General features: G+C 41.7%; 1 protein-coding gene across 9 annotated transcripts in view; it reads left to right on the top strand.

Annotated features, from left to right (window-relative positions):
* Window positions 1–27,031, top strand: part of EPB41L4B (erythrocyte membrane protein band 4.1 like 4B) — a 174,885-nt gene that overhangs the window by 88,494 nt on the left and 59,360 nt on the right. For 8 of the 9 annotated variants that reach the window (XR_007157561.2, XM_048046016.2, XM_066992624.1 and 5 more), the window contains 2 exons: window positions 14,846–15,027; window positions 20,059–20,174. Coding sequence is in view for 8 of the 9 variants with exons in the window: in XM_048046016.2 (XP_047901973.2) it covers window positions 14,846–15,027; window positions 20,059–20,174 (298 nt within the window). In the remaining variant the exon portion in view is untranslated. Of the gene's footprint in view, window positions 1–610; window positions 2,048–14,845; window positions 15,028–20,058; window positions 20,175–27,031 lie in introns of those variants that run through there. The other variant, XM_048046026.2, reaches the window with a different exon arrangement.

Here is a 27,031-nt window from a genome sequence, read left to right as displayed (position 1 = left end):
ATAAGGAAAAAAAAAATCATAGTACTTTTGCAAGTTTCAGTGCATAGTCATAGAGAAAAGCCTGTACTACCTAAAGACTCCAGGTACTACCTTTAGGCTCTTAACAAAATAGGGCTGTAATGTGCAGGCTACTTCCGTGTAATTAACTGCAGCAGTGTTGAGTGAATGGGAGTATGTACATACGAGCAATTTTCATTCTTGATAGGATTGTCTTAGTTTTTCAGTCCTCAGGGATATATTTTAATGAGGTCAACTTTTTGCATGATATATTTCATTTTACTTGTTTGTTGTACTCATTTAGTTTTCCTATGGCCTTCTCCTCCCTCTGGGATTCAGAAGCATTGATGCGTGACGCTTGTCTGTAACACTTGAAAAGAGAGAGGTTTTAAATGGCTGAGCCCTGATTCAAGGCCTTCTGAAATGAATTTGAGGTTCCTGGTTGTTCCAATAGGGTCTTATCAGACCTATAGGCCTGTCGCCAGTTCCTTCCTTTCGTGATAGCCGTCCATCACAACGTATGCATGCTTAGCTGGATGAGCTCATGTTACTGTGTAGCACTCATAAGTTTACTTCCATCTCTCACTAACCAATAACTGTGCAAATGGTACAGGCCACCCTATCATGATGACAGGCCATATTGGAAACCCCCCACAAGTGGAGAGGACAGCAGTTTACGATATATTCAAGAACAGAACCAGAAGAATTTAGGAGAAGTCCAAAGTATGGTGTACCAAGATAAACTCATGACGACTCTCTGAAAATGTCACCTTCATTTCATCTGCCATCTTAGATGATCATTGCATTCCATGGTCCTTGTCTGTCTGCAGTACGTTCAAAGTGTATTGTGCATAAAGTGTGTGTCTTTATATGTATATCCATCCTTGTTTAGTGTTCACGGACATTCTTGGGAAAAGTATTTTTCGTGTCTTTGTTAAAAAAAAAAAATCTTGATAAACCTTTTGTGAAAGTTGGTAAGAATTTTCAGTGTCCCAGGATCAGAAATATTTCTGGGGATATACATTCTTCCATGCTTTGTGAATCTGTGATCCTCTGCCTGCTGTTGAAGGTCAGCCATTCATCGTGCCTTAATTATTTTTGTTATCTTATTTCTTTTGAGTCAAATTCATAAATGAAGTTTGAAAAACGTTTTTATACTTGATGTGCAAATAAGAGGTTGGAGGGCGAAAAAAAAAAAAAAAACAACAGAATTCACGCTGGCAATCCAAATGGCTTAAGGACCACCAACAAAGGGAGCCTACTGAGGTAGTCATAGGTTTGGGTGTCTTTTGTTTTTAATTTTTGCGTTCTGCAGCAGAATTAGAGGTGCTTGCGTAACTTCGAAAACAACTGTAGGGAAAGAACCCTATAATAAACTTTTTGGAATATGTGTGTCACTTTTTGACTTAGTGATTATGTTAATAGCTTCCCCCAAAACCATACCTGCTGCTATAAATGCAAGAATGTTAAAATGGATCCTTGCTAAAAGGGTGCTGCTGTCTTGTTATTTTTAATGTGATTACGGAAGTCATCTATACCATTGCATAAAACTACTTACTGATAACTTTTCTCTGAGTGGACTCAAAAACACAGCTCATAATCTATATACTACAAGACAAGGATGATCCAGTCCTTGAATAGCTCTATTTTTTTAAGTTAGACATTTGGAAAGTTGAATATATATTTTACAGACCTAGCTTTTTAAATAGGTTGGCTCGTATTTTGATCAGTGGCAATTTTTTTTTTAAACTGGGAATCATAGTGCCATCTTCATTAATGTGTTTGTTTTAATTTGGCCTTACATCTGTGGTCTCTCTGAAGTTGTTGGAACAAATAAATCTTTATTTGGGATATTTTAAAATGAAGTAGTTTTTAAACTTGATTTTGATAAATATAAATTTATAAACAGCTATAACCATGAATTTTTTTCAGAGCAAATTTGATAGTGTATACTTTTTTGTAAAGTACATTTGTTTACAAATGCTATCTTTTAATATTTGTTTTGATCTTTACTGTATGTGCTAAGTACAAATAAAAATTCTCAATCTTCTTGGTTTGGTTATGATGTATTATTTATTTTTGAAAGATTTTGGGGGAGGGTGCATAGATGCAATACACCGCTAATTTGTACCTGTTTTGCCCTGGAATCACTAATGCTGCGCTTGTAGCATCTGCATCGCTACAGATAATGTCTGTGCTACTAATGCTGGGGAGGTGGGACACAAGAAAGCAATTGTGCACCGAGATGTGAAAATGCCACAGTAAGCCTAAGGTGGGTAATCACAGAGGCTGCCTTCAGCTTCCTGAGGTCAGTCTTCCTCTCTGTCACCAGCATTTTATTTGAGAAAGGAAGCAAGAGAAACGTTGCTGGAGCCGTTGGAACAAGAGCCTAGTTCAGCAGCTCTGAATGCCTGAATGCCCTCTGGAGGTTTTTGGTAGTGTTTTTTTTTTTTTTTTTTTTGAATACTCACGTTAGTTAGGTGGAGTATTTATTGCTTCATGATTCACACACCCACATTCATAATGCAGTATTGTTTTTGTCAAGTAACTTCATTTGCTTCTGTGTGCTTTGTTGTCAGTGTTCCTCCTCACTATGTGTTTTTATCTGTGGTTTGGCTTATTGCTGAAGGTGCACTGATCTCCCTCAGAGATCTGAAGAAAAAACAGCTCAGAGCCTAATCAGTCTTTAAGTGTTAAAATGCCTCGTGCAGGGGGTCTGCGGTCTGCACATGGGTGAAGAGCATCCTGTGGGACTTGTGTTCTGCAGTTTGTGTGTGTCGCCCCGAGGGAAGCGCTTGTCATACTGCTTCTCTGGAGAAGAAGCTCGTGTGCTCACTCCCCTTGTACTTTTCTATTCCACATCCTCCTTGCTATCCGCAGAAATCTGTACCAGCAATGTCACCGAGCGTTCAGATAGGTAAGAATGGATCAATTCACTCCTTCCTTGCTGTGGTCATAGTTGGCTTCGTGTAGCAAATGGGCTGAGACGTGGCTGGGACAAGGTAGTATTTCTGGCTGTTTCCTCTCTGACCCCTGGCATTGCTCGGACTTGTGCAGCTTACATCTGAACAAGGGTGGAGGTGGGTGCCCCTGCAGTGAACTAGGTAGTACAAATGCTTTAAATCTTAAAGAATCTAGAAGCTTTTTTCTTTCCCCCCTCTAAAATTGAGCATGCTCGTTACTTACAAAGTATGTTTTTGAACAAGTGACTAATATGGCTCTTGTGATTTCAGGAACATAGTGTTTGTTTGAAGCAAGGCAAACCTCTTTGAAGGTGAAAACCAAATTACGTGGGGAAAGGGGAGAGAGTAGAAGGGTGGAAAATGTTTGGTAAGCTCAGCTGTTAAATGTAGTAGCACCTTTTGGTTAAAATAAGACTGGGAAAGCCCTGGTGGTGTAAATCAATACTACATCTTAGATTAATGCTGCTACAGGATGCCATTGGTAGTTTATAGATGCACAAACTCAATACAGAGACTTGATAGCCCTGGTAGGTTCTACATTGTGCTGAATTATTTTAACTAGTGGTTTCTCATGAGGAAATGTCACATGGTTTTTACTTTATACAAAAGAGCACGTTATACAGGCACAGAAAAATCAACAAATTCTGTGTGTACTGCAAATATACAGGGAAATTGCCTCATGCAGTGCCTGAAGGAAGTATCACTTCACGAATCCAAACGAAGCATGTTCTCAGGAGTACGTGCTGAGCTGTTTGTGCAGAATTCCCCCACCCAGTTCTGAAGTCTGTTCCTTGTACAAGTTTCAAACCTTTTTTTACAAGTCCAGCGTACACTTAAACTCTCCTGTAATCTGATTACAGGTCATAAACACTATCCTCCTGTCATCTAAGGGAGGGAAGTTACGTGAGTACAGTGCTAGGCACTGCAGAAGTGCCACTGATCTGAAGCGTGGTGGCTGCGGAATTGCTTTATTCATCCTGTCTGAGGGTACCTGCAGATCACCTCTCTGTATGCATGTCTCCTGCTTTACCAAAGCTGGAACCCAGCTCTTCCCCAGCGTAGCTCAGGGCCAGCTCTACTTTGTGTATTTTGTTTTATAGTGGAGTGATTTTTTTGCTGGTTATAACTCTGTAATCCTACGTGCCCTGCCCCAGCAGCTGGTGGGGGAACTGAAAAGCTGACAACAGCGCATCTGTAACCTGGGCTGAAATATATCCCTCTTCAGCCCCAGCCAGGCCCTGGCATGCAAACTAATGACTAATATTGAGTACTGAAATATGATACTGAAATACAATACTGAAAGTGACAACACTTTTGAATTGTTTTAGCGTGGGCTTTTCCCTTAAACTTTCATTTTCAGCTATTTTTCTCTAGCTGATGTGAGTCACGGGCAAAATGAACAAAGGGATCAGTTTTTGTAATATATTTCCAAAGCTGGCAATCTGGGGGTTGCACATTTAAGGAAAAGACTCAATACATCCTTCTAGAACATTTTGTCAATGAACCTATGTGCAGATTGACCAAAACGAGGATTTCCTACTCATATTGTGGACAGAAACAAAGCATATATTATGGCCTTGTGATGTAAAATGTCATTTTCCCCTCATTCTGGAGGAGTGTTGCAGAAGATCTCTCCTCAGCTTGCAAGAGAAATAGTAATAGAGCTTGCAACTAATTTTGAAAATGGACCTTCCACTGCTGACAGGGAATGAGTTGGGGAACTTCTAAGACAGGGAAAAAAAATGAAGATAGGTATATCACTTGCTTCTCAGGCGTCAAAGCTGTCTAGTTAGAGACCTGAGGGAAAGGAGCACGACAATTCAGTGTTGCTATCATCTGTTTTCAGAGGTTTCCCACCAGTTTGTGTATCAAGTAGGCAGGCTACAGCTACCTACCTTGAAGGAGAGAAGAAGGCACATCCATCTCACCTGACGTGCTGGATCTCTGGACAGATAAGTGCTTTCCCTCTTACTCTGGCAAAGGAGAACTGGGAAAAAGCAGTCTTGTGGGGGAGTGCTGTCGCTGCAGGCCTAGACAGGCAGTGCTGATGGCAGACAGGACTTCAAACTAGAGCTGCTGTAGACCAACTCACGTTAATGGACATAAATAGGAACCAAATTTTTTTTTAAACTATCTCAGACTCTGTGCTGTACTTTGAAAAGGGACTGATCCACCGGGATCCTAGCTAAGTTTAAGACCATGCTAGGCAAGAATCTTCTCAGAGAGCCATCTTGAAGTCATTTTCTGCTGGTTAAGCCTCTGCACCTCGGCCATACTCGGGCTACCATGTGAGGATGGAGATTTCAAACCTGGCTGAAATCAATACATTTTCCTACTTTAGAGTCAAGTTGCAAATTCTTGGAAAAGCACCTTGCTGTTATGCATGCTCCCCAGTTCTAGTGTTGGAGGGCATGTAGGACAACCCATACTCTTTTTTCAGCAGGCACCAGACACATTGGAAAATGCAGCTTTTGGACAAAAACAATACTAGTCAAAGTAGGTAAGAAAAAGCATAATGTAAAGGGAATGTGCGTACCACACACATCTGCCTGTTTGTCTCTTGTCATTATAAAGCAGTGTGTGATAAAGACCTTGCTTGACTTCTACTGTTTTTCCACGTACTCCTGTACCCTCAAGTGACTGGCCAAATAGGCTTCCTTTCTGATGTATGTGCTGTTTCTCTCATTGCCACTGCGTCACAAAAACAGATAAAAGCTTGATTCAGCTGGAGTTCCTCCCTTAATATGAGTCACTTCCAGTAATAAACCTTCTGCAGGTTACATTCCGCTCTCAACTACCTACTAATGACTGCTTCATGACTGTCCTTTATAGCAAAACAACTTATTTTCAGTTGGTTTCATGAGTGCTAATCTGAATTTAGTTGTAAAGTTCTCGAACCAAGCTTTGTTGTGTGCTGGCCGCTGCACATATTAGTAGGTTGCTATTGAAAATGCAGGCACGTCTTCTGTAACAACTTTCATACTGCTTTTAATTTCAGCATATAACTTTCAATTCTCCTATCTATCTTTAGGAAAAATGGTGTCTTTATTTTTTTTTTTTTCAGATAGACTTGGCACAGAAGGTAGATTGGTGGAGACAGGATGTTCCATCAGCCTGTTTTCTTAGCCCCAGTGTTAATTCTTGGCTTTCTCTTGGCTCTGTGGGACTACTTTTGGTTTGTTAGCATTTTATCTTCCATGACTTGTTGCATGTCCATATGCAATGAACAAATACAAAGCAAATTGATTTCCTCATATGAAGAAGTCCAGTTCATTTTCTCTCTATCAGGCAGCCATCATGAATACTTCTTAGTCATCAGACCTTCTGAGACCTTAGGAATCTTCCAGTTTAAAAGTAAGATAAAAGTTGAGCTAAGACTATTGGAAAAGCAGTGCAAATGCCCCTAGATTTCTGTTTTCCATTGCCACCACAATTACTTTCCCACTTCTGTTTTTTGTACTTCCAGTCTTCTAAGTTTATGTGCTTGTATTTTTCTTTCTTCGTCGTCTTTTCTTGTTGCTGTAGTAATAGCATGACCTTCAGCTTTAAAGTACCAAACAACAAAAACTGCAGCTCACAATGTCAAAAACTGAAGATGTGTTGAATTAAGCAAGAACGGATGTTTCAAGTAGAAGCAGTTGGGAAACCTGTAACTTCTGGATTAACCATGTCATATGTTGAAGGATTATTAAAAAAAAAAAAAAAAAAAAAAAAACCACTATTTTTAAATGAGATGATGAAAAACATCCTTCGCTTCCTGCCTCCTGAATTAAATGGAATAAGTAGCCACACCTAGTTAGTAGTAGGAAGTACTGATCTAATGCAATTGAAACTCCAGATAATAAGCTACTTTTTTATAAAGATTTTATTTTCTCCACTAAGCCCATATCAATCTGTGCTAATAATCACGATGGTTTGCCTACTATTTATCAATTTCTGCATTTTTTAGAACCTTAGGGAAGGAGAAAACATCACACAATTTAGATGGCACTGGAGAAACAGTAATCACGTAGCAATGAGGATGGAAAGAGGCAAGAGAGCTTTGAGACTTCAGTGTCTGTGCCTTCAGCACTTGGAGCTCACTGATCAATGAGTACGGCTGATCCAAAGCAAGTCTTCAAGGAACTTTGAAGTAAAACTGGACGACTTTGTCAAAATTTTAAGCCCAGAAGGGCTTCATTTGTTATCTGTTTTCAAATTCTACTGTTGTATTTAATGTCTTTCTATCTTATTCTCATTTTCCAACTTTAAAAATACTCTGAAAATTGCTTTTAAGACAAAACGAAAACTTTCTTGCTGTAATTCAGATGAGTTGCTCAAGTGTTGCATGAAAATGGAGATAGGGTAGGTTGCAAGTCTGAGAATGCCCTTGCTGTGCTGAGTGATTGTTTTTGTGTTGCTTTTACCTCTTCATAAGGAGTTATTGCTTGCTATACGTTGTACCTGTTCAGTAGCTGTTCTGATAACGTGTTAAAATGGCAAACATCTAAACTGAGGTCTTCTGTGTGGCAATAGTGTCAGGAGTGTTCTTGCTAGAGTTTAAAGTTACAGCAAGTTACTGCACATTCAGGAGACCCCATGTTTCTTTGTACAGCATTGGAAACATACAAAATCTGAGTAATTTGAAAGTTTGATTAATCTCATTTAAAACAGTTTTTTTTCCAAAGTATTTCAGCTTTGCAGGAACAGAGGTGGGAGATTTTGTAAGATGGGAGGCTGTCGTTAAGGGGAGCCAAGTCCATGCACATTAAGGCTGAGGCAATTTCTCTTTCCTAACCTGCTGGGTGTGAGACTGCTGCAGTTCCCAGTTTCCAAGCAAGTATGTGCACAGGATACCTACTCAGCCAGCCAGGCAGCAGAGGAGAGCACCAGTACCTGCAGACACCAAGAGCACCACAGAAACATGGACAGCACAGCCAGCCGCTCCTGTATGCATACATCCCACAGAAAACACGGCCACAGTTAATTAAGATGGGCCAGACTACAGTGGTTAGGGCTTGGCCAGCCAAGCATACTGAGCAGCAGCTTGCTTACGTGTGGCTGGTCCCTTTTCTTCCCCTTCTCTCTCTTTTCCCATACTGCTTCTTCCCGGATGCATGCAAATCGCACCGTTTTCTTCCCTTGTCTGCTCTGTTACTCCTGCTTTTTTCCTGCATTGCTTCCAGTTTTCTGAGTATAAAGGTACCTTTACTCAAATTTCCCAAGGCTTCTTAGGCAATTTGGACCTAATGTGGTATTAATGATAGTTTTCTAGGCCATGCAGGCCTCGCAGGATTGTTCTCACTGAAAGGTCCCTAATCCCTTCAGTGTCCTGTGAAGTTTGGCCATTTCTCACAGAGCCCTCCCTTAACTACCTGTGAAATTCAGCGCTCTTTCAGGGCACACTCTGTAATATTCGGAAGCTGCTTATGTTCTCACCTGTTAGACCCAGCAGTTTCTTCCGTCACATCCCATGGCTGCTCATGTTATTTAATGGCTTATACGGCAGGAAAGGCTGTAGCCTGGGTTAGCACCGTGAGATCAGCTGCAGGCTGTCTCGGAGGCTGAGGTTCCCCCGTGCCTGTGCTGCTGTGGTTACCTGGCTCGGTGTGCTGGTTTCCCAAGCTGTCTGTGCGTGACTACCAGGGGAAGGCAGCACTGACTTGGGGGGGATTTCGTCTCCTTGAAATCTTCTGTCTGCTTTCTGGAGTTCTTCTCATCTGCAAGGACGTCTGGGACAATGAATTATTTTTTTTGACAGGTGATTAAATATCATTAGCTATCGTTATCATTAATTAAAGCCATTTGTAAATGAAGAAAAGCAAGTTCAGTTCCCCAGTGGGCATATTTTGCATGACAGTTTTGCAAGGCAGTATTTTTTTTTTTAATGATCTCTATGCAGATAAGGTGAAATCTGTGAGGACAATGGATGTGTCGAGTTGAGATTTGTTTCTTGGTATTTTATGGGAACATGCTTTGCCGCAGGCTCTGCTCCTCTTGCAGAGAATTCCAGATTAACTGGAAGCTGGATCTACTCCTGTTTCAAGGAGCATCTCAATTCTTAGTTCAGAAATGCAGGAAGCTGCTGCTTAAACTTTTATCTCCTACAGGAGAAACTTCCCTCCTCTCCTTGCTGTTTCTGAACACCCGCTTCCCCATGGCCATTTTCTCCTTCCTCCCAAGGCTGGTTGGTCTGGCTGGCAGAAAGATGCTGTCTGTCCATTCTGCTTACATGATGCTAGAAATAAATGACTTTCTGTGGTGTCCCTAGGGATAGATGAGGACTGCTGGTCCTCTCTGGCAGCAGGGAGAGCAATCTGCAACACATCTTCCCAGGCCTTCCCTAAAGGATGCACGTGGGCCAGCTTTCCTGTCATCCAGTGGTGTCAGGGCAGAGCACGGGAGTGTGACAGTGCTGTCAGCTTCAGTTACACTTCTCATGGTTTAGGGTGTCAGTTTTTGACTGGCAAAGAGTTCGTGGTTACATAGTGCTGAGGAAAAAATTATATATATATTATATATAAATATATATATAGGTATGCTCGTAGGCATCCCAGTCGTCCCTCACTTAAAAACATGCATTTTTTCTATATGTCCCAGTCCTTGGCTGCAAAAGTGAAACTCCATCCTTTGTCTTCTATAAGCAGTCCTTCTTTTAGTCCTTCTAGCAGTGAGTTTTGCTAACAATTAACTGATTTTGTTCTGAATTCGTTTTGAAGCATGGACAGGGAATAAGCCCAAAGTCTCCTTTTTTTCACCCTCTCCCCTCAAAATGCAAAGACTAAAGCCAAAAAGTGTTTGGCTTAACCTAGCTGCTAATTCTCATCCCCTCAGCTGCTGTGCTGAATGTGCACTGACTGCTTTTGTTAGACTTCTGGGAGTCTCTCCTCCACACATTAATACACACACATTAATAAATACATTAATGAACACACACGTCAATGTGCACATTAATGATCCCCCTGACTGCCATTTGGGAGCACATCTGAAGCCCGTTTGGATGTTGAAGGTATTGTTGCGATATGGCGATGGGTGAAATGTCGCCTATCAGGGGAGAAGCGTGGGGGGGGAGCCTCCCAACACATTCAGTACGAAGCCTGCAGCATGGATTTGAGCAGCTTGAAGCTGCAGAAATCACCATCAGGCTTGCTCGAGCTGTGGATAGGGCAGGACTGAGAAAGTTGTGGAGATATTTTTTTATGTAAAATTTGAGGATTTTTAAATACTAGAAAATTGCAGTGGTTTTGTGCAGTAGAGGTGTTCAAAGCAAGGGACAGAGGTGGGTGTGGTATTTGTTGAAGGTTATTTAACAAGAGTCACGCCCGTATGTAGAAGCCTGGGATTTTCTTAAACCTCTGCTCAGCTATTGCAGGGCGGGTCTGGAGTCAAGGCAGGGGCAGCTGAAGGGCACAGTGGTGTGAGCCTGCTCTCTGCTGTTGCTCCAGCAGCCTCTGCAAGGAGGGGAGAGAAGAAAGCCTTGCCATTTGCTCTCCAAGTGTGTCTTCAGACAGGCAGGAGATGCTTACAGGAAGAGGACATGGAGAGGGTGCAGGCCTGCTCAGGGATGCAGGCGAAAGATGTTTATGCAGCTCTGCATGGTTATGTTCTGCAGAAGGAGGGTATGAGCTGGAAGCATGGCTTGGAAAGGCAATTATTTAAATATATATATATATATATACATATCTAGAGATATATCTGTCACAGGTTACACCAAAATGGGAGGTGCTGTCATGGATGAGTCCAGAATGGGTTATGATCTTAGTGCATGTGGAAATTTAGGACGCAGCTGGGGAGGAATGAAACCTCTTAGTTCGGAGTAACTCACTTCACAGCCCAGTTTGGGGGGCGTAGAAACCTGGCTGATTTTGGAAAGGATTTGGTGTTCTTGAGGATCAGAAGTTGAACGTGAGTCAACAGTCCCAGGCTATTTAGGAAAAAGCAAATGTCATGTTGCAGTGCATAAACAGAAATAGGCCCCATGGGACATGGGAGGCAACCTTTACTCTTTGCACTGCGTTGTAGAGCCCCGACTGGAAGGCACCGCATCTCAGCAGGGGGGGCTGTGCAGAGCCGGGTGGGAAGGACCGTCAGAGCTGTAGAAAATGTGGTGTGTGAGGAGCAATTGAAGAATTCAGGGTTTCGAACTCCTAAGGGAGATGTGAAAAACGGTTTTCAGAAAGACAGGTTTTTGTGGCAGGGAATAACCTGCTCGCTGTACCTGTGATGCGCAGGGGAAGAAATAACAGGCCTAAACTGCAGCAAAGGTGACTTAGGTTAAATGGGGAAAGTAAGTGCAAGCATGAAGAGACACTGAAATAGGTTGTACAGGGGGGTCGTGGAGTGTCTGCTAGTGAAATATTTTAAGATTCAGTTCAGCCAGTCAGCTGGGGTAACAGGCCTGCTTAGTCCACCTTTGGGGGGAAAGGGGAAGAATTCTGTCTTCTGAATTCTTTCTGAATAACTTTCTATTCCCCATTTTTCTATGACCCCCTAACTTGGTTATGCCTGTGAGTTGTACACTACAGGCATGGTTCAGTAAGGCAGCAGGAGAAGCACAGGAGGTGTAAGAATGTCCTCTCAAAATATCTTTTAAAGCAAAGGATGAGGACTGTAAAATTGGGATAGAGGGCTACTAATGAAAATAAAATTCAAAAAAAAATGGAAAAAGTAATTGGAAGATGTATGCTGTTTGCCGTGTTCCTCAATAGGCTGCCTTTTTGGTCAGAAGAAAGTGATTGAGGAAGTTTGAGGCCAAAGGCAATACCAAGTGTCTGGACTTTGACTGTCTTTTTGGAAGGTTCGGCTGCCCCAGGCTGAGTGCTTTGCCAGATTGCTGGATGGAGAAGGAAAAAATGTTTTCCTCCTTTAGAGAATTAGGGCCCTGCCTCTTCTTCTTTGAAGGACAGGACTTGGTAATATAGGAAGCAGCTGGAGCTTGGTGAGAAAACTAGACAGGTAAATAAAACAGGAAACCTGCAGAACAGCCTATTGACAACTAAAAGGTAAAGCAGAAGTGAAACATTGGTATACTAGGAGGGCCAAAAGACACACACAAGAGAAAAGATGAAAATCAATACTTGCCCACAATTGCACGTAGTTTGAGAGCATTACTTAATGTCCGGGGAGCAAGTATGAAAGTCTGGAGGGCATGGAATATGATCAGAAAGCTGACTGAAAGAAATTAGTGATTTATTTGCATCAATGGGTTGGGAAGGACATATGTGCATGTTATGCATTCAGATAAACCAGACAGAAACAAGCAACAAAAAAAGTTAATGGCAGAAAGATGCGTTGAGGTAACAAGTCTCAAGAATCTAGATTTAAGACAGTGGGAGAACAGTAAACTTAGTGAAAATAGATGTGACACCACTGCAAAATGATTCCATGATGATGCCAACAATGCCATCTTGTAGAAACTGCACCAAGATGCACACAATATGCTCCTAAATTAAACAGTACAGAGTACAAAGAATAGGGATTTAGACTGCTCATTATATCTTTGTTTGGATACTGTCAGCTTCTCTGGTAGCCTGGCTCTGAAGCTGCTGCAAGCACTGTTGTTTGATTGTGCAGTAACTCACCAGTCTAACAGTGACTCTGTGCACAACTCTTAGATGGGGAGGAGGGTGTGGGTGTGAAAGCCTTCCTTGCCCAGCCCCATACCCATCAGAAGAGAGGACTGAGCACCAAGATGAGTTTGCCTCGATATCTGTCAGTTGCTGCCAGTCCTGGAAGAGCGCAGGTGACTTTTGGGCAGGCCAGCAGTTTTGGTAGGAGACTGTCCTTAAGAGTGCATTGCCTGGGCGCTGGCATCCTGACTGCAGCTTTGTGACTTACTGCCCTTGAGGATTTCAGTGCATACCCCAAACATCAGCTTTGCTGGGCTCATTATTTCTTTGAAATAATGGTCACCCTGCATTTTATGTGGTGTGAGTGCTTCTGTCTGCACAGTCAAGAAATACATCTGGAGAACTTGGTGCAAGCCCGGCATCATGCCAGAGCTCTTTTGGCTCGCTCAGTTGCTCAGGTCATTCACATTTTAGCATGGAAACTATATGAGCCCATGGCAATGTGAGAAGTCAATGTAAGGATATGATGTGATCTCATTCATTTTGGGGAAAAAAAGAAAAGGGGTCAAAAATCTGCTAAACCAACCTTGCCAGCAGGTGAGATGAAAGCAACTCCCAAGTACGTGGCATTTTGTGTCTCTGGAGCTCTCCTCTCAGTCAAAAAACGTCACTTCAATCCAAAGAGCTTGAAGGGAGAGTGCAGATGAGCTGTTACAATTAGTGTGCAATCTGATTAGCCTGTACCATTTTTCCCCAGTAGGCACTTGCTTGATCTGATTATAACAGTGAAGATATAGCACAGTTTCAAAAGACTGTCCTGGATTATCCGAGCTCACCAAAACCGTGCCCCGTGTATCTGACCCCTATTTGTATTGTTTCCTTAAGGCAAATAATGCATCAGAAGTGCCCGTATTGGCAGTCCTTGCTCCATGCCGGGAACCTGCCAAGATTAATCAACAAAGCATTCCCCTCCCCACCCCCTGCTTTCAGAAAGTAACCCACATACACGTGTTACTCAATTACTGCCCAGTCAGAAATCTCATGTTGTCAGAAGTTGTTGTTGAGAAGACCGCGGTTATTAATGATGTACTGAGTTGCATGCTTCAGCATATCTCTGGAAATGATGCAGATGTGTTTACGTGCACATGACTGGTTAATTTTGCTTTGAATCAGTAACTAATCTGCAGAGAACATATGTAGCAAGGAGCTAGGTACAATTTATTCCTTGCTCCTTTAATTATTCTGTTTGTCTTTATTCCATGTTGTCGGGTTTTCAGCTACTGTTAGTAATATGAGCAAACTGAAAACCCATGTGGGTGAAGAGATAATTTCTTTAGCAAATGAGTAGGGAATTCTTTTTTATTTTTTATTTTATTTTTAATTAATTGATTTACTGCATCTACTGTCTAATGCAATACTACATAATTAGTTAAAACATTATAAACGTTTTAAGTATTCCATTGAGGAGAGCACATTCAAGTCATTTGCAGTATCTATGTAAAATTATGTCAGTCTTTTTTGGTTGCTGACATGGAGAGAAAATATTTCCAGATATCTCTTATCATGTCAAACAATAAACTGAAACAGCATCAGTTAAAACTATTGAAGAAAATCCATAGCATCATGTGACACATCTGAGTTAGAGATGAATTAAAATTTCAATGTCTCCATTTCTCCATATATTGTAGATATACAACAACACAATCTCCTAACTAAACATAAAAAAAACATATATTTACCAACAGAGGTATGATTCCTTTTTGACTAACTGTTATTTTGTATGTTGATACTTGTAAAAACCTTTTATTTCCAATGGGATCTTTCTCCATTTTTTCCCAGCTCACAGATTTTTCATAGAGCCTTTGCACCATTGTTTTGGAGTCCTGAGCTTTCTCAGGAATGTGAAATTATTCTGGGACTGTTCCTTGGTCTCCTCTTCTGATGGTTTCACTTTAAGGGAATTATTGTTTGTTGCCTGATCATTTTCCTACTGCAGGTGAAACTGCAAATTCGTGCAGTACAAATTTTGATGTTTTTGAGAATCATTCTGTAGGTCAGTTAGAATTTGACTCAGTGTAACAGTTTAGCAGAAGTTGCTCAGAGTGTAAAATCAAAGAGAATTCTGATATTAAAGTCATGTCAAACAAGCAAAGGCATCCTTTTTCCTCACCCTGTGACTCTCCTGTTAACAGAAAAGTGTAAAGATTTGGGATATGCCTCATTAAAAAAATTATTTACAAAAAAATGCATTTTTTCCCAAGGAAGTTTGCACTCTTTCCAAAAGTACAGTTTATCCTACTGTTTCCCACTCTAATTTGAACTGAATTTATTTTGTAGCTATCCCTTGAACAACAGTGATCTACATCAGTTCAACATTGAGGAGAATGGTGGAACACCATATAGCGCAAAAATACCTGCAAGGCACCACCACCACCACCGTCATCACCACCACCACTCTAATTACGGCGCCCTTGCTCCTGACAGCAAAGAAATTGTTTCTGGAGTTCCAAATCCAAATAGTAAGTCTACTGCAGTGAATGTCATATCAATAACTGGGCTGGTTTCGTATTTGTCTCTGGCAAGGAAGGAAAGGAAAGGAAAACATCATAATTTTTTTTTCTTTTTTTCTTCTTTTTTCTTTCTTTTTTCCTTGAAGAATATACTTCCTGTTATTATTTTCTAGTTTGGTAGTATGTGCAAATGAGACAAGATTTTACAGTTTCCTGGCTTGGCTATGGGATTGTGGGATTTGGTAGAGTGGTGTTCCACAGCTGAACAAATACCCAATTAGTCACAGATACTGAGTCTCTAGCTTCTTGGCACAGGCTATTTTTTCATTGTTACTATTATTTGTATAATATCAAAAACCTATCCTTGTCTGCCGTTGTCTTTTGCTGATCTGCCCAGCTGGCCTTCAGCCTGTGTTTGGATCTGGCTCTTGCTTTCATGTCTGGGCAGAAGCAGCAGAAATTTTGAAGCACTGGACAAACACCATCTTGCTCTCTGTTTTGGTACCGGTGTCCACAGCTATGAAGGAGGAGTAGCTGAAGAAAAATCACACTGAGGCTGGAGTCCAGTCCAGTGCAACAGACTCTCTGGACTCTTTAAGAAAACTTCTGCAGACTCCATGGATTTTAATAAGCATGGCAAAAATGCTCCCCCAAATGTCAGGGCTCAGTTCAAAGAACAGAAACTCAGAAATACCTGAGAAGCTATGTTACAAGAACTGGTTTAGATTGGCTAAAAGACGTATGGAAGTGTCTATCAGAAGCACTCTTTTTCGTCCCTAGAGGCTTACTGTCTTCTACAGTGCTGGTGCTCTTCCCTTTTGAGTAGACGGTGTTTTTCTCTGTGCTGCATAGGAAGGGCTTGCTTTGCTGTGCTATTTTCAGTCCCAGTGGTTGGCACCACGTTAGCTGGCAGTAATGGTGACAATTCCCGCTCTGCCCCACCTGCCACCACTGGAGTACATTTGCTTGCTCTGTGGCGATATCCTTGGTATGTAGAAATAGAAGAGGAGAGAAAACCTGCTTATTTCTGCTACAGCCTTGGGGAGTTTGGGCGTACGTCTCTGCTGCTGAACATGTACAGACTTTTTAAAGGTACATAGCTTGGTCAGATGTTTGTAGGTTTACACGGAAACTGGAAGAGAAACATCCCTGCCATTGAGCAATCCTGTTTCTTGCTCTCCAAATTTATAATCTCTGCACTCTGCAGTGCATGAGATGCTGGAACTGTGTAAGAATTTCTGAAGATGGACAAAACAAGTGTGATATATTATTTTCCTTACCTCAGGGGGATGCTAAATTTTTCCTTTGTCCATTTTTTTGCCTTTTTAGTTGTAAATCACCACGAGAAAGGCATCTGTTAGGGAAACCTGAAGCCCGAAACAAGGATCTCGTCATGGATGGTGTTGTGTGCCCTTGACTGCAGGTTGTCCCTCCTCAGCAGCAATGCCCACGCATCTACAGGCACAGACACTTTGATCAGACTTTGTTTCAGAAACCCAGAAACCATTTGTTTAATTTTCTTTTCCAAGGCAAAGGAGGTGACAGTTTTTAGGAGGGAAGTACAAGAAACAAAATGTAAGATGCTCTAGATGTTCAAAGAAGTGGTCCTGAGCAGCAATATAAATTGCTTGCTGGGGCCTTAGATGGATCTACTCTCTTAGGAGCAATCTCCAGGAGATCTGCTGTGCTCCTCAATTCTTAATGTACTGAATGCTCCACATCAGCTTATCTACAGAAGGGAAAATGCAGCGGTGGTGCTGGCAGTGGGGCTGCCAGCGGGAAGAGGGTGCTGACTGCTTGGCGAAGCTGGGCCAGAAGGCTGCATCCAGGCTGTCAGCCTTCCCACAGCACCGTGCCAGCCTCTGTTTTCCTTTCCCAAATTAGATGTGAAGTGTGCCAGTGGAAATACAGCCAGAGCCAGCAGTGGTGCTGCTGAGGGCCAAGGCCCTGAGGGCACTGCAGGCCCCATTGCCCCGTCCCCTGGAGCAACCCCATGGCTCAGGCCCAGGGCCGCATGTCGCCAACCGGGCCACCAGCCCTGCCCCAGCAAGGCTGCAGCAGGGCCGGGCTCCAGCTCCAGAGGCAGCCCATGGCATGGTCCCCCAGCACACAAAGCTAATTCCCCCCAAAAGGCTAGCCCATATTGAGAGCAGGAATGCTTGGGCTGTTGCTTGTGCTTTTAGGGTGGTGCTGTAGTGGATGGGACCACCTCCCTGGAAACCCTGGGTCAAAGCCACTCCTTTGCAGCTTGTGGTGGCACCCCTGGGTGCCCTTTGGAGGCTGACCTCCAGCACCCTGGCTGTCAGCCAGTTCTCTGGGACCACACGTGTGGCAGTGTGGGACCAGAAACATCCAGGAAAGGAGGTGCTGTCAGGGGTCTGGATAAGGACTGTGGCAGCATGGGGGCAGGTGTCAGTGTCTGGATGGAGGCTGGAGGAAAGGGTCCCTGCTGGGAAAGTGTTTCTAGGCAGTACAGGGTCACCAGCCTGAGTCCAGTTTCAAGAAGAGGGTGCTTGTGACCGAAATATCTCAAGTGGACATGCCTGGAAAGCCAAAAGGTCCGTGTGGACAATACGCTATCCAGATGGAAACCTCCCAGTGAGGTTGGCAGGGGTGAGGTTGTGCACGTCAGCTTGGCTACCTATTGGTTTTCCAAGGGACCACAGGCATTTTGTTACTTACTCCAGTTCCTACAGGCGGGACCCATCTCTGAGCTTAGAGGTGATTTTAAATGAATGCGAAGTGGAACTTGGAGTGACCCACCTGCTGGTACCTGGCATGTGGTCGAGAGAGGGAGAAGATGCCTCCATTTCCTCCACTTACATATGCTCTGATAAAATTCCAGTGCCAATTCATGGGACGCTGGGAAGGAGAGGTGAAAATCACAGTATGCCCAGCCTCGGTTCCTTTTAAATACTGCTGCATGAGACTTTGTTACAGAAAACAAACCCAGGCCAGATCTGCCTGATTTTTCACATTCCAAGTCATTTGTCTACTTCGATTACTGGAAGAAATGAAATCAGGTGAAATAAATCTGACGTGTGTTCATGAAGGTGGATCAGCAGATGTTTTCATGCATTCAGCCTAATTGTTGTATTTTCAGTGCTGCCCATCACCTTAAAGCTAGCATACACAGATCATATCTTTTCATGCAGCAGATTTTCCCCCATGTATTTTCAGTCACCGAGACCACTGTGTTCAGCAGCAGATAGCATTGCAGTGCCAGCGCTGCTCCCTAAGCCTAATCAGCACAGCGACATTGTACATGGATTACCATGTGCACATGAACAGACCCACCAGCAGCAGCTGGGGCTATTGCAGAAAACAGCTGCCAACAAGCATGTCATATAGCTTGCAGAATTTTTATGGCAGAAAATGACAAATGGAAAGAAGGGGCCCAGCTTGCCTCTCAGAATCTAGGCTGAGCTTGCAGGTTATCACTTAAAAAAAAAAAAAAAAGACATCTTTTATTCCTGACCTGCTTGATGCAAAATTCCTTGTGTAACCCTGAGCAGAGAATGGTTTAATACAAATACAGCCTGAGTTTCAGGCTGGAATAGTGCTTTGAAAAAAAATAATGCTGCCAGATCCTTTCTTGAAATGAAAGCCTGTGTTTGCCAAGTCTTAATGCTGACTCAGTAAATGTATGCCTTTTTTTTTTAGGACTTCAACTTTTTGCATTTTTTTTTAATATCTTTGTTTGCAAAGTTGAGTCAAAAGGCTAAAATAGCTTGGTTTCTGAAGCTCTCCCTTCAAGCAACAACAACAAAAATCTAACAAGTCAGTTTTAAATCACGGCATTTGAATAATTCAAATAGTGCATTTTTCCCCCCTCTATATTCCTTTTTGACAGGAAATAGAATGTCTGTTTCTTTAAAAAAAAAATCATCACTGTGTCTTGTCTTTGGGACTACAGTCTTATGGCTGGGGTAATTTATTCCCTGGTACCACTGAGCAGGTTCACAGTCTCATATCTATAGAAGGAACCATCTATGAATGCTGAACTCTGCCATCACCAGCTTGTGATGAGAGGCCACCAATGGGAGGTCAATGCTGATACCGAAACCCCTTCTAGGATATTATTACCTCTGATTATATTTCACCAATGCCAAAAACAGCTTTTTGCTTATATCCCTGTAAGCTGGCATTAGCAGTTTGTCTCTAGTCAGCAAAGGCCTTAATGTATATTTAAACAGCTGTAGAATTAGATCTTGAGTGAGCAATATTTAATATTCTTAGGACAGCTTAAGAACCTGATCCAAACAAAACTGCAGGCAGTGCAAAATTTTTATTGATTTCAGTGGTCTTTGAATCAGACTCCAGAGACTACCAAATTGATTCCAACTATTATCACTTAGAATCTGTGGAAAAAAGAAATGCAGGAGGCAGCAAGGATTCATTAAATTATCATGTAATGAAGCTCATTTTTCTCAGAATATTTGCAAATATACATATGTATGCCACACCATCCCTAAGACGTTGGCAGAGACCTTTCAAGACTGTCTCAAAAATACTTTACCTTGTCTTTCTGTGTCAGTGGTGTGCTCAAAATCTCTGTTGACAAAGCATAGCAAATTCCTGACAAGAGTCTTAAAAAGGCTGGCATATAAATAAAGATGTCTGAGAGGAGCCAAAAGCTATACTCTGATCTCTTTACACATCACATGTTCTGAGAGTGGCACCTTGGCTGCATAAATAATCCCTCTGGTGTCAACTGAGTTTTAGAATATAAGGGAGTGGGGGAAAGAAACATCTAGCCCTAAGCTGGCAAAAGCCCTGCTGAAGCACAGGGATGGGAGAGAATGGGCAAGGGGAGGAATCGTTTGCTAAATAGAACAAGGAAAAATGACCCAACAGGCATAATTAAGAAACATTTTGGATGTTCTTACAGGGAAGATGGTTTGCTGATCACTGTCTCTTCAAATGTGATTGAGTGATTTGCTCTGCTGTTCTTCTGTAGCCTCCCTTCAGACTGTTTTACCTTCTTTTCTTTCTTTCCTTCTTTCTTTCCTTCTCTCTTTCTTTTGGGCATCTTTTTAGAATTGAGCTCAGGACTTCCCCTTCTTTATGATGAAACTTCTCATCTGAAGAAAATAGAAACGGAGAGCATGAAGGTAGTTGGACCATGGCCAGCCCTGCATGTCAGCATGAACAAGGTATAGAATATACATATATATTTTTACATATATATGTCAGGGAGCCCCCTTATCACTCCATATTCAGAAGCTGCTGCTTTTCACCTTCAATTCAAGTCAACATTAATCTGTAACTGTCTTGCTTTTTAATCACCTCTCACCATCTCCTCATGTGACTGAGGTTTGGTTTTTAGATTTAGAACTTCCTTCTTTGCCTTTTAAAATTTCAGAAGCTGTTGCTACAATGTTTGATGTAGTTTTAATTTGGTTGTGAACAGTTAGTCATCTAGGCAGCCCAGAGCTGTAAAAATATAACAACACTTAAAGTGATTAAAAAAAAAAAAAGTTGCTTCTCTACACAAAGAGTTTGTATTAACTCCCCTGGAACCTGATGTTAGTGGGTGTTTCATAAGTGGACTATTGCTGGGGTGGCAAAACATCCATGTCCTGCTGCTTCTACCAGAGACCAGAGGACACCAGATCAGTGGCTCCTTGTATCCACGTGAGGCAAAATCCACTGTGCCCGTGCTGTGGGGTACCTTCAGCTGAGTCTGGATAGAGCCAGACTATGCAAAGGAGGCTTGTCCCTCAAAATTTATGAAAATTGCTGTTCTGAGCCATCTGAAAGTTGTATGTGCTCTTGAAATGTACCAAGATTCACCACTGGAAAGCACCAGCTAGCAACTAAGCCCTCATGTTACAGGCAGTGGGTTGTTGTGACCAACAAATAATTCTGAATTCTTTTGGCCCCTCACTTGTGGTTTCTTCTTCAAGCACCACTTTCTGACCTCAATCCTAGTGAAATGTGTACACAGAGCTTATAAAGCTAAAACAAACAAACCACGGGTCTCTGAGCAGAGTGTTGAGCAGCCTCAGCAGCTGGCATCTGCAATGAAAGAGGGGTTTGCTGTAAATGTTGGATTACCTGAGCTGAAATGCCATTGAGCATCACCCAGCACAATGGCAGCAGGGCAAGTTAGACAGGATTGAACAGCAGTCCTCGAACTGTGGCACGTTTTTTCAGCTGAGAGTGTGGCCTTCATAAAGCTGCTTTGGTTGTGGTAGTTAACTAGCTACTGAGTCCAGCAGCAAACAAGTTTTAATGAGTGCTCACTGTGTCTAGTGTCTGGCAAAAAATGAAGCTGTAACAGATCTCCTGCACCACACCGATGATTTCTGTTCTGCTAAGTCCTGTTTATTCCCCACTTTTGTGTCCCCTGAGATATTATGCTTAAACAAAACCAGTGCACTGGTTTTGGTGCACCAGTGCACAAGAAGCACTTACAAAGCTGCTTCATTTGCTCTATTTCTGAAAATAAAGCAATGGTTTCCACATCTATTGTGGAGTCTCAACTTTCATTCCCTCTCTTCCTATTGCTAATTATTATTTTTTCAAGCAAAGTGCTTTGGGGCTGGAATTTGTCAGGCCTAATAATCCACCCAGAGGAGAATTAACAAGAAATTGGGTAAATTAGATTCAGCAGTTAATTAATTTGATTGTCCGCTACAGCAAACTCCATCTCATGGGAATGATGAATGGATGTGTCCAATCTCTTTTCCAGAGCTGTTTGGTACAGTGGACGTGTCTGTCCACCTACTAAATGATAAAAGTCGATTTCAACATGCGTCTCATGCCCTTTGGTACTGGTGGACTTCTTAACCTCCAGAAGAGATAGACTTAAGTGTTGCAGCTGTGAATGTATTTCCGATTTTCTTTTTTTTGCAGGCCTTTTCTTGGAATATATGTTCTCCTGTCCTCTCTGCTCCACGTGTGTGTATGTGTGTATAGACATATATATATAATATAAATCCAAATATGTATAGTTAGGATTTCTGAAATATTTGGACCTTAATCATTATTAGTCCAGATGTATTTATTACAGAAAAAAAAAAAAAAAAGAGAATTATGATACAGTTCAAATTGTTTCTACTCCTTTCACTGGTGTTACGCTCACCCATCCTCTGTGCCTCTGAGTCCCAAAGTCAGAGGCTTCATGCTGTTAGGGGGGAGAAGGGGTGCTGCGGTAAGTACTTCAGCAGGAGGGATGAGATATTCATGTTGATGAGATGTTCCGTGCTGATGGTTTCTTCCTCGTTCTAGGATCTGCTTGGGGCCTTTGTTGTGTTTTTGCTAATGCACTTTTACACCTTGCTCTTTCTTCACTGATCTGCAGCTTCACACTGCATCCAAATTTACTGTATATGGTGGCTTTTACACGTGTTAGCTACTTTGTCTCTGTTCTCTTCATTACCCCTAAACCCAGTTTTGTCCAGCTCCAGGTCTGCATTTCTTTAACTGGCCATTGGTGGGTTATTTATAACCAGGGGGTCTCCAGTGCCAGCCTGCGCCCCTTCTGTTACCATCCCATGCCTGCGCTCCTCCTCACCACGTCCTGTGCCTCCACCTCGCAAGGCCTCTGTTGCCATACCAGGCCTGTATTGCTTTATACTCCATCATTACAGTAGCCATAAATATCTCTTTCTACAATGAATGACTGCTTGTCTTACTGTTGTCTATATAAAATGATTGTCACTACAGCTAGGTGTAGTAAAACAAAGCTGCAGGCAGGTCAAGAAAGGTCCGGACAGAGGAAGCCTGACAAGCCTCAATACTGAGGCCTTGCACACCGTTCAAAACTTGTGGCCCACTGACTCTTCTCTTTACGACATGGGTCAGAGAGGATGTACTCTGTGAAAGATGCCTACTGTAGCCCAGGAAGACTGTCATAAAGCCTGGCAGTGACAGAGGCAAAGTCTAATAACACTGAGCAACAGCATTTTATAAAATACATGTGATACCAGGAGTCAAAGGATATAAGCAAGACAAGATTTTTTGGGAGTTGTATCTTTCATTAGACCAAATGACAGTTGACCTGGAGAAGGTCCAGTGTATCTGACAGCTTAAAGATGATTTTTGTTGGTTTGTTTCTTTTTCCAAATATATGGTTCTAATAAAAAAATGCAGCTTCTGCTTGCAGACTTTATCTCAAATAAAAATAACACATAATCTTACAGGTCTTACCACAATGATGTTTGTTCATAATTGTTAGTTATCACATGGAAATTTTTATATAAATCACCTAGTGAGAAGGAGGTGATTTTCATGATTAGATTTTCGTGCATGTTAAAAGGTGTAGGTGATTCATTGATTCTTCACAAGTCTCCAACCAGTGGGTTTAATACACATTAAATCCACTGTTTGGCTAAGAAGTGAGCATTGATAAATTGGCAGAGACAAAAGATCATGATTCTTGCTCTTGGTAAAAAGTTTGATGTGGAGCAAAGCATGAACCTTTCAGAACAGAGGGAATGGAAATGTTCAGTACAAGAATGGTATTGCTGTGTTTCATGCAACTATTTTAGTATTCTGTATGCGCACTTAATATTCAGTTAGCATTGCAAACCAAAGCTAGTGTCATCATTATCTAACACTGTACAAATCTGCCTTCATTTCTAGTATCAGTGAATGTAATTGAATTTAAAGTAAATATTTGGGAAGAGTAAAGCAAATTTAAGACCTCAATTATAAAAAAAAGAAAAAAAGGCATCTAGTCTTCTATGTACATATGTATATATGAGCTTATTCATCCTACTTCTGTCAAATCCATTTAAATGCAATTCTCCAGTGTTTTCCCTCTCTGGAAAAAGTAAAGTTCTGCTTTAGTGGTGAAAGTGATATGACACATTGCTATTTTATAGCACCAGCAGAACTGGAGTTGGAAAATTGGAGTGTTGTCAGGTATCTTAACTTGATATGGACTTTTTTTTTCTATATTCTAAACCTTTTAGGATGACTTTAGATTGCAATTTTAAGCAAGAAGATTATTTATTTCAAATGTAAGTTTGACTCTCAGATAGTCACTTGAAACCAGCATCTCAGATTTTTCAGAAATATGTAATAAAAAAAATGATAAAATTGGAAGTTTCATTAACATTATGTTGTGTTTAGTCTTCTAATGACTTCCTCACTGAGTGATCTTACTTTATAAATGAAAATAAAACTTTAATACCTGCCAACCTGGTACAACATCTGAATACCCAGCTGCTGTCTGTGTGCTTTACTCATCATTGCAGGCAATAAGAATTCTGGAAACATGAGATTTCTTTATTCCATGGCAAAATAAAGTACATTACAGCTCTCATTCTTGCAGCAGTAGTGTATAGAGACTCCATAATGTAGTCAGGTTTTAGATCTTTGATATTCTGATGAACTAGCAAAATGAACTGTAGAAGGTACTGTGTGGTTTTGTGTAATTATGAATTTTTTTGTTCCTTCTCGATGACAATTACACTTCAGGAGTTGAGTTAGGAGAGGAACAGGGTTATATGTATAGATTAGCGACATTAAGGAACAATAGGAACTTCTATAGGTGCTTAGAAATGCTGAAGTAATGAGATACTACTTTATGCTGTGATTGGAGTTCACCTTAAGTCTGGATCTTTGGTGCCATTGCAAATGTATGTTTAATAGTCCGAGCTAATCAGCTGCGTGAGAGCTGAATTCAGTGATAATTCAGGTGTGCTGCACTGTGGCAGAAACTCTGTTACGCAAAGAAGCGTTTGCCTTTTCAGATAAGTTCAGAAGCTAGAGGAGATCTGGGTCAGGTCGAGCAGTCCCAAGCCCCATGTGGCATTTGCATGAAGTCACATTTCCTTGGGGGGCAAGGAGAGGCGGGGGCCTTGGGCTGCTGGCTCAGCATCCAGGGAGCAGGACGAGGCCAAGCAGCTGACTGCAGCAGTGTCTGCTCTTCACGTGTGATCAGTCACCAGAGCTGCTGCTGCTCCTGGCAGGGTGCAAGCAAAGCAAGTTTTGCTTGCTTGAAGGTTGAAACCCTTGTAGGCTGACCCAAACAAGGGCTGATGCAGAACCGAGTGCCCAGAAGTGGTTTCTTAAAAGTCTGTAACCTCCTGTGGTGGCAGCACCTTTCCATTTTCCAGCAAGGTTTTCCATTCCTTTCCATTTTCCACCAAGCATTTGAACCTCTCCTGTTATGAGAATCTCAGTGTGAGACTCATGCATCAGACCCCACGTGGTGACAGACTCAACTACGTGAAATAGTCTGATGTGATCTTGAGAACAGCAGGAGGTTTGGACCTTTGGGGGATTCCCAGCTTCAGGGCAGCCCTGAGGGCTTTTGTCTTTCTCTTGGTCAGTGTGGGGAAATCGGGCAGGAGAAGAACATAAGGACTGAAAAATATTCATATGGACAGGTGACAGAACTTGCGAGCTTTTAAAGTTACGAAACAAGTTAGTGTCCTAAACAAGCATCTGTTGTCTTGATTTAGCTAGTGAAATACAGTTGCTTAATCTTGCTTGGCTGAAATGCTATTTAATTAGTATCCAATGTTAAAACAGAGGTGGGATTTTGCATTGCCTTTGGAAATGTCGTTGCTTAGTGCATTATTCTTTCTGCTGTTAGAAATCAAAGCTATTAAAAGCTGACAATAATGACAGCTCTTTTAAAGAGTAGAGGAATGCACTGCGGCTAAAAGGCTGTTCCTTGAGGAAAGGTTGTGCTTTCTTTACAGATCATTTTTTTTCCTTTTGGTTATCTCCACTTCCTAGCTTCATCAGTAGCCCCCAAAAAAACACCTGACGAATACGTCTTTTTTTTTTCTTTTTCAGATGCTTGCCAGAACTGTAGTTATATACAAGACTAAATAGATGGCTACAGTTCCATAAGTTGCTCCAGCCAGAAGCTGTCACTTTTCATTTTAAGTATTTTCTTTTTCCCTTACGAAGAATGTGGAGAGAATGAAATGTCCAAAAATATCTTCCATTAAAAATAGTAAATGTGGCTTGGCAAATAAACGTATAAGAATTATTACAGAAAAAAAGAATAAAGAGGAAAAAAAATCTCAGGATGGTCAATTGTTTAGCAGAAAGTTGTTCAAAATCATACCTGGCAGCTATGACATTTTGGATGCAGGAGCCTGCTGGACCAACTTTGCGAACATGGAAGAAATATCTTGCAGTCTCAACAGAGTTCTGCAGAGATCTGTCTCTTCCCCTTGTAGTGTTTGCAGAATAGTCTCAGGCAATATAATTCCAGTTGTGATTTTCTCAACTTGCAGAAAGTGTCCCCCTTTTTGTCTGTGATTGTTCCCAGACCTGAGAGAAGGGTCAGAAAGATTTTAGTTACCCTCAGCCAGTGGATAGCCATAGGGGAGTGCAGAAGGAAGGATGAAGAAGACAGGTTTTGAAGTTTAAGGGCTAATCATATGGCAAATTAATAGGTAAAAATGTGCCAGTTCTGTCTTGAACTACTTTGCTAGAGGTTAACCTCAAGGGTACTCTGAACCTGGTTTACTGATGCCTTGTACCTGTTCCAGCTGGACAGGTTAGCAGGAAGCACAGTGAGATCTGAATGACAGCTTTATATGTCTATTCTGTCCAGGCGTATACAACCACTCACTCTTTGCGGAGATGCAAGAGGAAGATGAATGCATAACCTAAGCCGTCATTCAGTTGTAAGTCAGGTCTCATTTCCAGAAGGAAGAAGAAAGTTAGCAATGACTGTTATGCCATTGTTCAATTCTTCTCTAAAAATACATGAGAAACAACAGTTTGATAGGTTAAAAGTTTGCATTTACAAGCCTGGTCTCATCCATGCCCTGTTTGTTAATGCATTAGTATTACATTGTCCTTTTCTTTTCTCTTTTTTTTTTTTTATTTCTTTTCTGCATGGAAAGTTTATTCATGCTGGCATTTCTGCTGGATATTGTTTGTTCAAGGCACAAAACCTTTAGGTCATGTTTGAACAGGTCACTAAGCTAGCTGTCCCGAGGCTTTAGATTTCTGATCCAGATCACTGAGTAGGCAAGGGGTTGACATCAAGCGGAAGCAGCAGCAGCAGCAGCAATGTTTAAACTTCCTG

This window comes from Anser cygnoides, chromosome 2 (genome assembly GCF_040182565.1).
Source record: "Anser cygnoides isolate HZ-2024a breed goose chromosome 2, Taihu_goose_T2T_genome, whole genome shotgun sequence".
Taxonomy (NCBI): domain Eukaryota; kingdom Metazoa; phylum Chordata; class Aves; order Anseriformes; family Anatidae; genus Anser; species Anser cygnoides.
Note: the sequence above shows the minus strand (reverse complement) of the source record. Positions and strands in the feature narration are given on the sequence as shown.